This window comes from Giraffa tippelskirchi, chromosome 11 (genome assembly GCF_054371585.1).
Source record: "Giraffa tippelskirchi isolate mGirTip1 chromosome 11, T2T-mGirTip1v1.2.pri, whole genome shotgun sequence".
Taxonomy (NCBI): domain Eukaryota; kingdom Metazoa; phylum Chordata; class Mammalia; order Artiodactyla; family Giraffidae; genus Giraffa; species Giraffa tippelskirchi.
In genome coordinates this window covers 8,454,184-8,467,221 of record NC_137285.1, presented here as the reverse complement: position 1 = coordinate 8,467,221, position 13,038 = coordinate 8,454,184, and the positions used below count along the sequence as shown (strand labels likewise).

The 13,038-nt window shown below is 50.1% G+C and overlaps 1 protein-coding gene across 2 annotated transcripts in view; it reads left to right on the top strand.

Annotated features, from left to right (window-relative positions):
• The window catches only part of SSH1 (slingshot protein phosphatase 1), a 55,995-nt gene that overhangs the window by 34,654 nt on the left and 8,303 nt on the right, over positions 1–13,038 (top strand). For both annotated transcript variants that reach the window (XM_081543007.1, XM_081543008.1), the window contains 7 exons: positions 115–180; positions 1,666–1,860; positions 2,943–3,036; positions 3,955–4,083; positions 7,122–7,168; positions 8,986–9,132; positions 10,665–10,865. In XM_081543007.1, coding sequence (XP_081399133.1) covers positions 115–180; positions 1,666–1,860; positions 2,943–3,036; positions 3,955–4,083; positions 7,122–7,168; positions 8,986–9,132; positions 10,665–10,865 — 879 coding nt within the window. The remainder of the gene's footprint in view (positions 1–114; positions 181–1,665; positions 1,861–2,942; positions 3,037–3,954; positions 4,084–7,121; positions 7,169–8,985; positions 9,133–10,664; positions 10,866–13,038) is intronic.

Genomic DNA, 13,038 nt, shown 5'->3' with positions numbered 1-13,038 from the left:
CCTCATCAGACAGTGTGAGACAGACTTGTCCTCGGGGTGTCCCCCACCACCTGGCAGTGACGTGGCTGGGGGCTCTGACTTCTCACCACACCGTCTTTTGTTTTTCATTCTCAGCGGATTCAGCGTCAGCACCGCCGGGAGGATGCACGTCTTCAAGCCTGTGTCTGTCCAGGCCATGTGGTAAGTGTGGTTTTAGGGACTTTTAACTCCTTACAAATATTTTCCTAGCTGACAGCATGAATTAAAAAACCCCATCTCCTTAGAAGCACATTTAGGTATGTTTATTTTATGTGTGTGGCAAAATACATGTAACATAAAATTTACCATTTTAAGCATTTTTTTTTTTGGCCACTCTGCGCCGTATGCAGGATCTCAGTTCTCCAACCAGGGGCGTCGAACCCACACCCTTTGCATTGGGAGCTCGGAGTCTTAACCACTGGACCGCCAGGGAAGTCCCTTAAGCATTTTTTAAGGTTGCAGTTCAGTGACATTAAATACATTTACAGTGTTGTACACCCATCATCACTGCCCATTTCCAGAACTTTTTCATCACTTGAAACAGAAGTTCTGCACTTATTAAACGTTAATTCCCCACTGCCCCCTCTCCCAGCCCCTGGTAGCCTCTATTTTTCGCTCTCTCTATGAATTTGCCTGTTCTGGGTCCCTCATATAAGTGGGATCATACAGCCTCTGTCCTTTTGTGTCTGACTTCTTGCACTTGGCACGATGCTTTCAGGGTTCATCCATGTTGCAGTACTTCATTCCTTTTTAAGGCTGAAGAGTAAGTTCATTATGTGGATATACTGCTTTTGTTTATCTGTTTGTCTCTTGATGGACATTTGGGTTACTTCCTCCTTTTGGTGGCTGTGAATAGAACTGCTGTGACCTCTGGCGGACAAAGTATCTGCTGAATCCCTGCTTTCGGTTCTTTGGGGAATGTATCTAGGAGTGGAATTTCTAGATCATGTGGTAATTCTGTGTCCTGCCTTTTAAGGGATGCCCCCCATACACTGTCTTACACTGTAGCCATTCATTCTCTGATAATTTTTTCATCCAAGGCCTTGTTCATCCACCCTTCATTGATACCTGATTCACCCCATTCACTGAGAAACACTCAGCCCATATTTTCGTAAAAAGAAGTAGGAAAAGGATGAGTAAATCGGCTGCTACCATATGCGTCTGCAGTTTTGTTTTTTCTGCCCGACTCTGCCTCCCCAAACCTCCTCTGCAGTTAGTTCTCCTATTAAAATTAGTTTCTAGAACTCATTTCCCTAAGAAATCTGAGCATCTAAGCTATTCTGACAATGATGGGAGGGAGCTGAAAATTAACTGACTGATGACACAACCAGACTCTCTGTGCTGAGTGTTGAGGAAGCTTTCCTTCCAACTGCTCTGCTAAACTGGGGTCCCTGCCTTCAAGGTAACCGCAGCCTCAGCAGTGAATCCGTCCTTGGGAGCCCACCCGTGGATGGAACGTGACCTGGGAGCCTGCCTGACTGGGCGAGTTAGGAAGCTTTGTTGTTTCCTCGTTGGGGCTGATGACAGGTGCTGTCTCGGCCCTCGGGGTCACTGCCCCGTGTCCTGGAGACCCGCAGAGGTGCCTGGTGGCCGTGCGGCCCCCTCGTGTCTCCTGTCCCTGACCCTCTCCCGCTCCCCTGTCCCCAGGTCTGCCCTGCAGGTCCTGCACAAGGCCTGCGAGGTGGCGCGCCGGCACAACTACTTCCCGGGGGGCGTGGCACTGCTCTGGGCCTCTTACTACGAGAGCTGCATCGGCTCTGAGCAGAGCTGCATCAACGAGTGGAACGCCATGCAGGACCTCGAATCCACGCGGCCTGACTCCCCCGCCCTGTTCGCAGACAAGTGAGCGCAATACCTCCCCACCACCCCCACCCGGCCCCCCGAACCCCGGCCCGCACAGCATCACAGCCCTGTCATATCCCAGAACCAGCACCGCAGGCAGGGGCTCCTGACCTGCAGCCCCAGGGGGTTGTCTTTGACTGGAGGAGGATCTGTGACTTCCACTCCCCATCTGGAAATTATAGACGAATTCAGGTGTGAGTGCATTTCTGGGGAGCAGCTCCGTAACTGTTCATCAGCCTCCCCATGCCAGTGCTCCAGCCCTTCCTCCCCGGGGCCACAGACCAGGTTTGCAAAGCCTCTTCCTCTGCTTATAAAAGTGAGTAAGCTCATAAGATGAATGTAACATCTGGTTCCTTGGGTCCCAAAACACGACTGAGTGAAAGCAGGCCCGGGGCCGCCAGTCAGAGGCCACAGAGGTGCCCCGTGTGCCACACTCAGCCCTAGTCCCAGAAGGAGGGAGCCACTCGCCCCTTCTCTCTTGGTAAGATCCTCGTCCTGAGTGTCCTGTTCCTCAGGGACATCGCATGTAGGAGGGCTGTAGATGGAGGGGAGCCCCGCAAATGTGGGGAGGACCAGAAGCCACGTGTATGAGGCCTCCAAGAAATTACAAGAGCGTTGGCGAGAATATGTGCCTTCGAGCATAATGAAGGCACATCATGTGCAAGAAGGATTGTCCCGGTCAGTCCGTGTGGCCCCAGGGTTAGGACCAGGCTGGCATGTAGAAGGTGCAGGGAGGCTCATAGATGTTGGTTCTGTTTAAATGTGTAAGGAGGTAACAGGAGCCGGATGCAGCTGGGACCACGGGCTGCCTGAGGGCCCCAGGGGTTCCAGCCTCCAGCCCTGAGAGTCCTGGGCTTTGCAGACCCGCACGAGGAGTGAGCGTGCCTCGCCACCACCATTTGCATCCTCAGTCTGCTGTCCCCCCCGGCAGCCCCCCGGGGACGTCCCTGCCCCTCTCCCCTTCTCACTGAGAACGTGCCCAAGCTGTGCTCCATGCTGCCCAGGCGCAGCTGGGGTTTCTGTGAACGCTAACCCCGGGCCTCTTCCAGTTCTTCACGTCCCTAAACATGACTTCTCCCCAGGCCGACCGAAGGGGAAAGGACGGAGCGTCTCATCAAAGCCAAACTCCGGAGCATCATGATGAGTCAAGACCTGGAGAATGTAACATCCAAAGAAGTAAGAGTGCATCCCTGCTGGGCGGGCCGAGGTCACGGGCGTCCCTGTGTCCAGTCGCCCTAGCACAGCCTAAGTCGGGTAGAACCAAAAGGTTGAAGCTGCCCTTGTAAAAAAGTCACATACAATCTGTTTATGAATTAGCACGTGTAAAAAAAAATCCTTCCAAAGCCAGATGAAACTGCCCTTTAATGTTCTTCTGTATCACTCACTTGTTTTCTTCTTTCTGTTGCTTTTTGTCCATGGAATGCTGTGAATTATAGTAACAGCTGAATTCAGTAGCAGGTTGATGGTATACAAAACAGTCTTTTTATGAAATAATACATAATGAAGCCCATCATGATATCTTCCAAAGCGAGATGAAACTGATCTTACATTTTCATGGTGATAGATTTGAGCATTGGAAAAGCATTAAGTGCTTTCAACTCAGTAGAAAAGATCCCAGGGAATCAGATTCCTTCTTTGAAATCATAAATGTCCCCCAGTCAGAGTCACTTTGAGGCCGAGTAGCCTGTATTCCTGCCACCCATGCGTGTGTTTGGTATGTCTAAATGGATATGTGATGACTCTTGAAAAAAGCCCCCAAATACCTCTTTTGAAAACAGCCACAGTTGGGCTTCCCAGGATGCTCAGAGGTAAAGAATCCACCTGCCAATGCAGAAAACGCAGGTTTGATCCCTGGGTCAGGAAGATCCTCTGGAGAAGGAAATGGCAACCCACTCCATATTCTTGCCTGGGGAATCCCATGGACGGAGGAGCCTGGGGCTACAATTCCAGGAGTTGCAAAGAGTCAGACACGACTGAGCCACTAAACAACAACAGAGTTCATGTTGTGACTTTACTTCTTTGAAGGAACTGGTTTGTTGTGGGGTTTTTTGTTTGTTTTTTTTTTAAACCCTCCTAATACTTTCCACTCTGTAGATTCGTAATGAATTAGAGAAACAGATGAACTGTAACCTGAAAGAATTCAAGGAATTCATAGACAACGAGATGCTCCTTATCTTGGGACAGATGGACAAGCCCTCTCTCATCTTCGACCATCTTTATCTCGTAAGAGGCACAGCGCCCGGCGGGGCCTGGCTCGGGGTGGGGGTCGTAAATCAGACTGGGATTTGTTTGGAGTTTGCAGCAAGTCATGAGGGGGGAGAAACTTGAGTTCCTGGAGCCTCCGTCCTGACTTTTACGGGAACTCCCCTCTTGACCCTTTTCTCTGGCCTGCAGCCTGCTGGTTTGCTCACCAAGCCAGACGTTGGAGCCGAGGCTCCCAGCTGAGCTGTGGGGAGTTGTCTGAAAAGCTCTTTGGCGTGGGCTGCTGGCTACCCTTTTCAGACACACGCCACCTTCCCGCCTTCCTCGGTCACTACCAGAAACCCCCTCCAAATGGTCTGCAGGCTGGAAAAAACAAAAAAAAGCCCCGTTACTGAAGGGAACACACATGCCCAACCTCAGAATTAGGCTTGGGCGTCCCGAGACACGAGAAAAGGTAGAGGAGGCAGCATTCCCTCGCCACCCCCGCTGCCCTGGCCCTGCTCTGATGGAGGGAGCAGATCCTACTGACACACAGCCGGCGGGGGCTGCACATCCATCACTCTCTCTGCCCCATCTCTCACTCAGATTTTCATAAAGCTGTCAATCTCCATAGAAGGCAGCTGGCACGTTTTCAAAGTCAGAGGACCATAGAGAAAGACACGTTCCTACAGTGAGGGGTCCATAAGGCATGATGGAGACTGGAAACCACCCCCCCCACCCCCGCCAACCACAAGCAGGTTCCTGTTCCTCAGCCTGACCAGCTAGGTGCCTGGGAGCAATCCTTTTGGCCTCACTTTTCCTTCATCCTGTACCTCAGGGCAGAAGGGCCTCCCCAGGCGGCTCAGTGGTGATTCAGTAGATGAGGGTTTGATCCCTGGGTCGGGAAGATCCCCTGGAGGAGGAAATGGCAACCCACTCCCATATTCTTGCCTGGGAAATCCCAAGAACAGAGGAGCCTGGCGGGCTACAGTCCATGGGGTCACAAAGAGTTGCAGGGTCACTCTGAGTGACTGAGCAAGCACCCACATAGCTCAGCGGACCATTACGAAGCTTAAGTTAGTGCGTATTTAAAGCACCGAGTGTAATTTCTGTAGGCACTCGTAAATGATACCCATGGTCAGGCAGAAATCACTTCCTTGGGAAAGTTGAGAGAGCATATTGGCTGCTGAAGGCGTGACCGACTGTTTTCTGCCTGTAGGAAGTAATCAGTAGTTCCCCAAATGTGTAAGTCGTGATAATACTTAATGGAGTAAAGTTTAACATGTTTTTATATACTGATCTATAACACTGATCTGTAAATACTTAATGAGGTATATATGTAAATTGGTTAATGTGTGGATTTGAAGCCCGAATCTTGAAAGCAGCCCCGTCTCTACTCTTCTCCCTGCAAAGTGGTTTATCTTCCCTGGTGGACACACAACCAGAGGCACCTCGGCTGGTCTCTCCACTAGGTGGTGATCACGGCAAGGGGATACTCACAGCCCTCGCGGAGCTCTCGTTATTTTTTTCAGTGTGGCTGGGTGCTTTATGTCACTTTTTCCATGAGAGATACCAAAGGAATTTTTATATTTGAGCCTCTCCCTGCAGTATGAAAAATGCAGCTAGTTGCCCGCACACTGCCAGCTCCACTGGGGCCCTTGCCTCTGGAGGGGTCCGCCCTCTCGGGAAGGGAAGTTTATAGGGAGACCACGAGGGTGCTGCTGCTCTTGTGACTCTGTGTCCATCACATTTCCTAAGAGCAAAGTGGTGTTTTTATCTTTGGGTTTTTTTTTTTTTTTTTCTCTTCTGTATTCTTTGCCTGCTTGGAAATGGAGGGTTGGTTTTTTTTAAAAAACCATTTTTAAAATATGAAGTTACAACATGTGTGACTTCCCTGACGGTCCAGGGAAGTCTGAGCTCCCAAAGCAGGGACCTCGGGTTCAGTCTCAGGTTATGGAGCTAAGATCCTGTATGCTGCATAGAGTGGCTGGAAAAAAAAAACCAAAAACATGATATAGATGGTTAGGAAATATAAAGGGCTTCCCTGATGGCTCAGCAGTAAAGAATCCACCTGCAATGCAGGGAATGTGGGTTTGATCCCTGGTTTGGGAAGAGCCCAGGAGGAGGAAGTGGCAACCTACTCCAGTATTCTTGCGTGGGAAATCCCATGGACAGAGGAGCCTGTCAGGTACAGTCCATGGGGGTCTCAGAAAGTCAGACATGACTGAGTGACTGAATCACCGCCAGGAAATACAAGTCTAAGGAAGACAAAGCATCCTCAATTTGACAAATCTAGAGGCAGTCACTGTTAATACTTTGGTATGTTTATTTTTCTGTCTTCTGGGTTGTTTTTTTTTAATGCATTTGTAACTTCTTAAAAAAGAAAGAGAAAGAAAAGGAAAGGAACCATACTAGTTGATGCCATAGTTTTGTATCCTGCTTTAGAAAACCCTTTTTCACTATGTGGTATTTCCTTGTCATTAAATACCCTGCAAAAGTAGGATTTATTTCAATGGCTCCGTCACATGGACCCATCATCATTTGTGTTACTGATTTCTTTTTGTTGAACCCTTGGGTGGTTTCCGCTGATCTGTTATTATAAATTACCATAAATATCCCTGCACATATATTCCTGTGTGAATTTTGGGTGTTTCCTTGGGGTAGCCTTTTTTAAGTGGAATTTCTAAGTCGGAGGGTGGGAACTTTTTTAACATTGCCAAATACTTCCCAGAAAAGGTAAATCCATTCCTGCCTGCAGTGAGTGGCATGTAGAAGTGCCCTCTCCCACCTGGGAGGTCGGAGGTCACTGCTTCTGGTGCCCGGGACCCTGCCAAAGACCTAGGAAAAGGCGTGGTGAGAGGGACGGGGGCGGGGTTTCCTCAACCTGCCCTTCTCCCCGACGATGCCTTGAATTCTCCGGGAACCTGCCTTGATACTGGCCTCTTTGAGTTGGCTTCCTCTGAGGGCAGGGGCTGTCGAGATTCCGCATCACCATCAGGGCTGGCGCACACCGCGCATCCTGCAGGCAGCCCTGAGCTGACGTGCAACACTCACGGGGGTCTGTATGATCTGTCCCCCAGGGCTCTGAATGGAATGCATCCAACCTGGAGGAACTGCAGGGCTCAGGGTGAGTCTGCTCCCCTTGTCTTCCCTCGTCCTTCCAGGCAGCTTAGAAACCTTCAGCTCGGCCGTCCCGCCGAGGCCGAGCCCTGGTGCTGCCCACCCGCCCGCCTGGAATTGCCCGCACCCCAGTGTCCAAAGCGGCCCCTGACTTGCTTGATTGGCATAGCTAAACCAGATGTGCTTCGAAATGCCACCTCCTTGAATAATTCAGGGGCTTTAGATGTCACTGGGGTTTGGAAATGTGGGTGTCAGGGAGAACGATTCAAAGCCACCCTCAAACTATACAGGGCAGCCTGGATGCTGGGAGGGCCACAAACCCACTCCCGCTCCACTGCCCGGCAGGGATACTGAGCGTTGCGGTACCTGTGAGCCAGTCACCAGTGCTCCTTGGACCACTCCCAGTTATATCTGAGGTTGTACTTTTGGGCCTGACATCCGCAGTTAGATACTCAGTGTTGGCCAGAAACACATGCCTCCGTCTGAGAAATGCTCAGCAGCAGAAATAAAAAAATTTATAAATCTAGACCTTTAAGAACAAATGTCTGGACATCTTTTTAAAAAACAACACAGCCACAAAATCACCATCCTATGTGTCTGACATGATGGCATTCTTGAATTACTGCATTTAAAAGTCAAGACTAAACAAATCTTAAAATATATCTTCAGAGCTACTGGTTAAGATGTATTCTTTCAACAGAAAGGGATCTTGAAGTGGAGGGTGATCCTGTCTATGCTTTATCTTGCTGGGAATAAATAAATGATTTTAAAGGTTTTTCTTTTTTTTTTCCCCCCAAAGCATTTATAAGTATTCTCTCATGAGATCTATTTGAGTTGTTTTCAAACTCATGAAATTGTTTTGGTCTTCCAGGGATGTAAGTATTATAGAGAACTATAGAACCTGGGTTAACTGGGTTAGCAAACCCTCCAGACTATTTATTTATTTATAGCCTGTCTTGTTTGAAAAAGGATTTAAGGCAATTCCCAAGGGCATAAATAATGGATGGATATATTGAGCTTAACTACTTAAAAGTGGAGACATTGGGGTTTTTTTTTTAAGCCTCTGTATTCTCATAATAGTTAATGAAGTTTGAAGCTTTAAGAGAGTTAAAAAATGTGTTTAATACATATGATGAATTTCTAGAATTAACATTGTTTGACAGTGCTTTGAATGGAACTTTCTTTTTAAAAGTTTTTTAATGCAGAAATTTGTTTTTTATCATAAATATAATATATTCTCATCATACAGAGGGCATTTAAAAGATACCCAAATGGCAGCCTACTCCAATATCCTTGCCTGGAGAATCCCACAGACAGAGGAGCCTGGCAGGCAGTCCAGAGGGTTGCAGTGAATCGGAGATGACTTAGCGACAGACTTTGACTTTCAAAACAAACAAAAAACCAAAAAAGAAAAAAACCCACTATGACATTCTGCCATGAAAACACAGATCTTTTATAAATGTGTATTTAATGTTCTCTCTGCACAGTTTTTTTTTTCCTTTTGCATTATCTTTCTTTTTTTTTTTAATGTTTTTCTTTTGAAAGATAATTGCTTTACAGAATTTTGTTGTTTTCTGTCAAACCTCAACATGAATCAGCGATAGGTATACATATATCCCCTCCTTTTGGAACCTTCCTCCCATCTCCCTCCCCATCCCACCCCTCTAGGTTGATACAGAGCCCCTGTTTGAGTTTCCTGAGCCATACAGCAAATTCCTGTTAGCTATCTATTTTATATGCACAATTTTTTATTACTTTGTTTTTTTGTCGCTCCTCATTCTGATTCTCCAAATTTTTTCTTTATCTTTTTTTTTCTCACTGCAGTGTTGACTATATTTTAAACGTTACTAGAGAAATAGATAATTTTTTCCCTGGCTTATTTGCGTACCATAACATCCGAGTCTATGATGAAGAGACCACAGACCTCCTCGCCCACTGGAACGAGGCGTACCATTTTATAAACAAAGCAAAGTAAGTGGGCGGAGAAGCCAGAGAAACCAGGCTGGGGAAGAAGCTGACTGGCAGCCACGGGGTGGGCAGACATTAATGAGGACCCCAGACACAGCCACCTCCTGGCTCGAGGGGCCAGTGACGGGTCACGATCCTCTGGTTGTAGAGCACAGGACCCCAGGCACCAGAAGGGCCAAGTTGTTCATCTTCTCTGGGGTCCCAAATGAGCACCTTCTCTCCCACCTGCCATGCCATTTGACCCCCATTTCATCATCAGCTCTGGCTCCAGCCACGGCTTCTGTATCAAGCACACACTCTCAGGCGCTCTGCCCGTGGGGAGTTGCTGAGCCGGAGCAGAGAGGGGGTTATGCGGGCCAGACATGACTCAGAGGACCTTTGGGGCTGCTGTCCCAGAGGAATCTGCCCAGACATCTACTCGGGCAAGTGCCTGGAGCTGTGGCCGCCTCCACCTGAGTTTGCTGGACTCCTGTTCACGTAGCATGGGATTGACCGTCTTGGGTCCCCCACTGCCCCAAGCCTGTCACCAGCATCAGCCTGTCTGTTGTCCTCACCTTACCCTCCCAAGGAACACCTCTGTCTCCCTGGAGTAGGACCAGCAGGCAACAACTCTTTTGAGACGCTATCAAGAGACACCCCCGCCCCCCCACCTTCTGCTTTGTACCTCCAGCTCAAAGCTCCATGATGTGGGACCAAATCTTAGTTCCCTGGGCTCCCAGGGCATAGACTGCAGCAGTCCAAAAAAAACAAATTGAGATCTGAGGATGAATTTCAAGCCTGGGGTAAAGGAAGTGAGCATGTCCCCACCTGACAGGTGGGCTGCATCTAATGTAAACAGGCAGGCTGGCGCCCTTCCTCCTGTACAAATAAACCCTCACAGGCGCAGCCCCCCCAGCCTGTCCCCCCTCACCTTTTTGGAGCAGCGGCAGCTAGAGCAACAGTGTTCCTGGCCTTGCGTGTCTGTTAAATCTGCCCTGCCTGGACCCGTACCGTCTCCTTACAAAAAGCCTATTGGCCCATCTGTTTCCTTTGGCTTCTTTCTCTGGTGGCTCCTTGACCCTCCTGTCTGCAGAGGCGCTTTCTCTCCCAGGGCCCTGGAGCTTTCAGTTCGCTGACCCCGTTTTTCTGTAGTAACCCACTCCCTGTCTCCATCTGCTCTGCAGATAACCCCTTTCGCTGCTGCCCAGTTGCTTCCTGCCCAAGGGGCTTTGGTCTCTCGACCCTTCCCAGCCAACCTGGGAAGACTCCTGCTTCTTCGCTGGAGGTGGCCTGATTCCGGAGCTCTCTCCCTGCCAAACTTGGGTGCGGCCGGAGAGCTCGATTTCCCATTATATGCTAATCGATTTGGCAGCGAAGTTATTTCCTTCTGAGGGTCTGTGGATACCTGCTATTTAAATCTCAGGACCTTGGAGGGTTTGGGCAATGAGATAACCTCAGGGTTTTTTGTTTTAAAAATATGTGTCTCACGGAAGCTGAGAGAATGCAGTTGCATAAGCTCGTGCCTTCTCCCCCCCACCCCGCCCCCGCTGCTTCAGGAGGAACCGCTCCAAGTGCCTGGTCCACTGCAAAATGGGCGTCAGTCGCTCAGCTTCCACGGTCATAGCCTATGCAATGAAGGAATTCGGCTGGACCCTGGAGAAAGCCTACAACTACGTGAAGCAGAAACGCAGCATCACGCGCCCCAACGCGGGCTTCATGAGGCAGCTGTCTGAGTATGAAGGCATCCTGGACGCCAGGTGGGTGACCATGTGCCGGGAAGAACTGACCGGCAGAGCCGGGCTCCAGGAGCCCTGCCGCCCAGCCACGCTCCCGTCTGGCCCAGCATTGGCTTCCACAGCCAAAAATCCTGCCTCGGGGTTGGGGGGGGAGGAGGGGAGCCCGTCTGAGCAAAACAGCTTTTGTTTGGGGTTTGATTAGCGGTTTCCAGGAGGGATCTGTGTTGACTGTGTTGGCACGCACAGAAGGCTGTTCTGCGGCTGGAGGGAGCGGGGCACGGCTTCTGATCCAAGGCAGGACTCCCACGTGTGGCTCAGCCTGGGGCTGCCCCATTTCCTAAGCATCTGCTCTGTGCCCAGCCCCGTGCCAGGCTTCACCACAGGGCAGCTCCAGGGACTGCAGGGGCAGACCCGGACCTGCCGCCGCCAAGCTGGCAGCTCAGGCCTAGCTCATCCATCTGCCCCGGCCACAGTCTCCTCTCCTGAGTTAAGAATTAACCCCATCCCCCCACCCCCCGTCCTGCTCTTCCCTGGTAGTTCAGTTGGTAAAGAATCCGCCTCCAATGCAGGAGACCCTGGTTCAATTCCTAGGTCAGGAAGAGCCCCTGGAGAAGGGATAGACTACCCACTCCAGTATTCTTAGGCTTCCCTGGTGGCTCAGATGGTAAAGAGTCCACCTGCAATGCAGGAGACCTGGGTTCAAAAGATCTGGAGAAGGAAACGGCCACCCACTCCAGTATTCTTGCCTGGAGAAGCCACATGGACAGAGAAGCCTGGCAGGCTACATGGGATTGTAAAGAGTCGGACACGACTGAGCGACTTTGACTACCCGCTTGAAGGATTGTTGTGAAATTTACGTGAGCACCATCCAGATGCTTCAGTAGGCCCATCTCGTAGTCAGTGATGATGTAGCTGCTTTTTAATTCTCTAACCACCACCACCCGCCTACCTACCCCGCTGTGAGAAAGGTCTGCAAAGGACAGGATATCTCATTTACGGGGAGTCAGGAACTGACAGTGGAGGTTGAGATGTCCCATGTCACACAGCCAGAGGATGGCCCAGGGAGGAGGGGGATTCCCCAGGCCTGTCAGCCTCTGGGGATCCCATGCAGAGTGATCCTGCCCCCATGGAGGGGTCCCTGGTGACCCCGGGTAGATCCACTCATTCTCCCTGCTCAGTCTGCCCAAGGCCTCCCTGACAGCTGTTTCTGCCCGGCGCCATGGGGAGGCCGCAGGCTACGTCCCCCAGCTTCTTGGCCATGTTTGAGGAAGCAGCTGGGGGTCTGGAGAATAGCTCTGGACATTCCTGGCCTCCTTCACTGTCAGCCAGAGAGCAGCTGGACAGATGTGCAGGCAAGGCTGAGGGGGAGGGGATGGGACAGATCAGCTCCTTTAGCCCTTCAGTCACTTGCTGCCATCAGCGGTTTGCAGCCCAGCCAGGGGTCTCCAGGCCAGGTTCACAGCAGCATAGCATTTTGACCTTGAATCCCAGCCCCATCTGAGGGCCTGCCTGGCCTGGCCTGGCCTGGCCCGGCCCACGCACACAGAGCAGACGGCCGTGAACGACCGTGATGCTACTGAAAAACAACAGCAAGCCCTTGGTCTGCACATCCTTTTATGTTTACTTCCCTTAACCCTTGGCCCCGCGATGGTGGTGAGTCTCTTAAGGTTCACCGAGGTGACTCATTGACCTTATTTCATTATGAGCCTCTTCTTTTTTTAACCCTTTATGTTTAAAAATTGTTACATAAAAATAATACTATAGTTCTGTAAGACTTTTAAAAACTGACCTGTAATCTCTCAGACCTACACAAATATTTCCGATTTTCTGGCGTCTTCCCAATTTTATTCAGGTGCATCACATGTTTACGTGGTCACGTGAATGTGTGTAAATTTTTACCAACTCTCTGCTTTTATCCACATTCTTTTCCTACAAAGGAAGTAGGAAAAGATTCAGTTTCTTATTTGACAGATGGGGTGGGGGCGGGGAATAGAGCCAGAGTGTCAGTGGTGTGACCAGGTTCACCAAAGTGAGCTAGGACACTGGGGCCGTGATAGGATTTCAGGTCCAGACTCCCGTGTCTGCAACATCCTCATCACGTGACAAAGCTGTTTATGTGACCATCCACGGATCACTCCTGTGGGAGCCACAGTGACTTAGGGTCCCAGGGCCTTTTCCATCATCCTTAAATGTC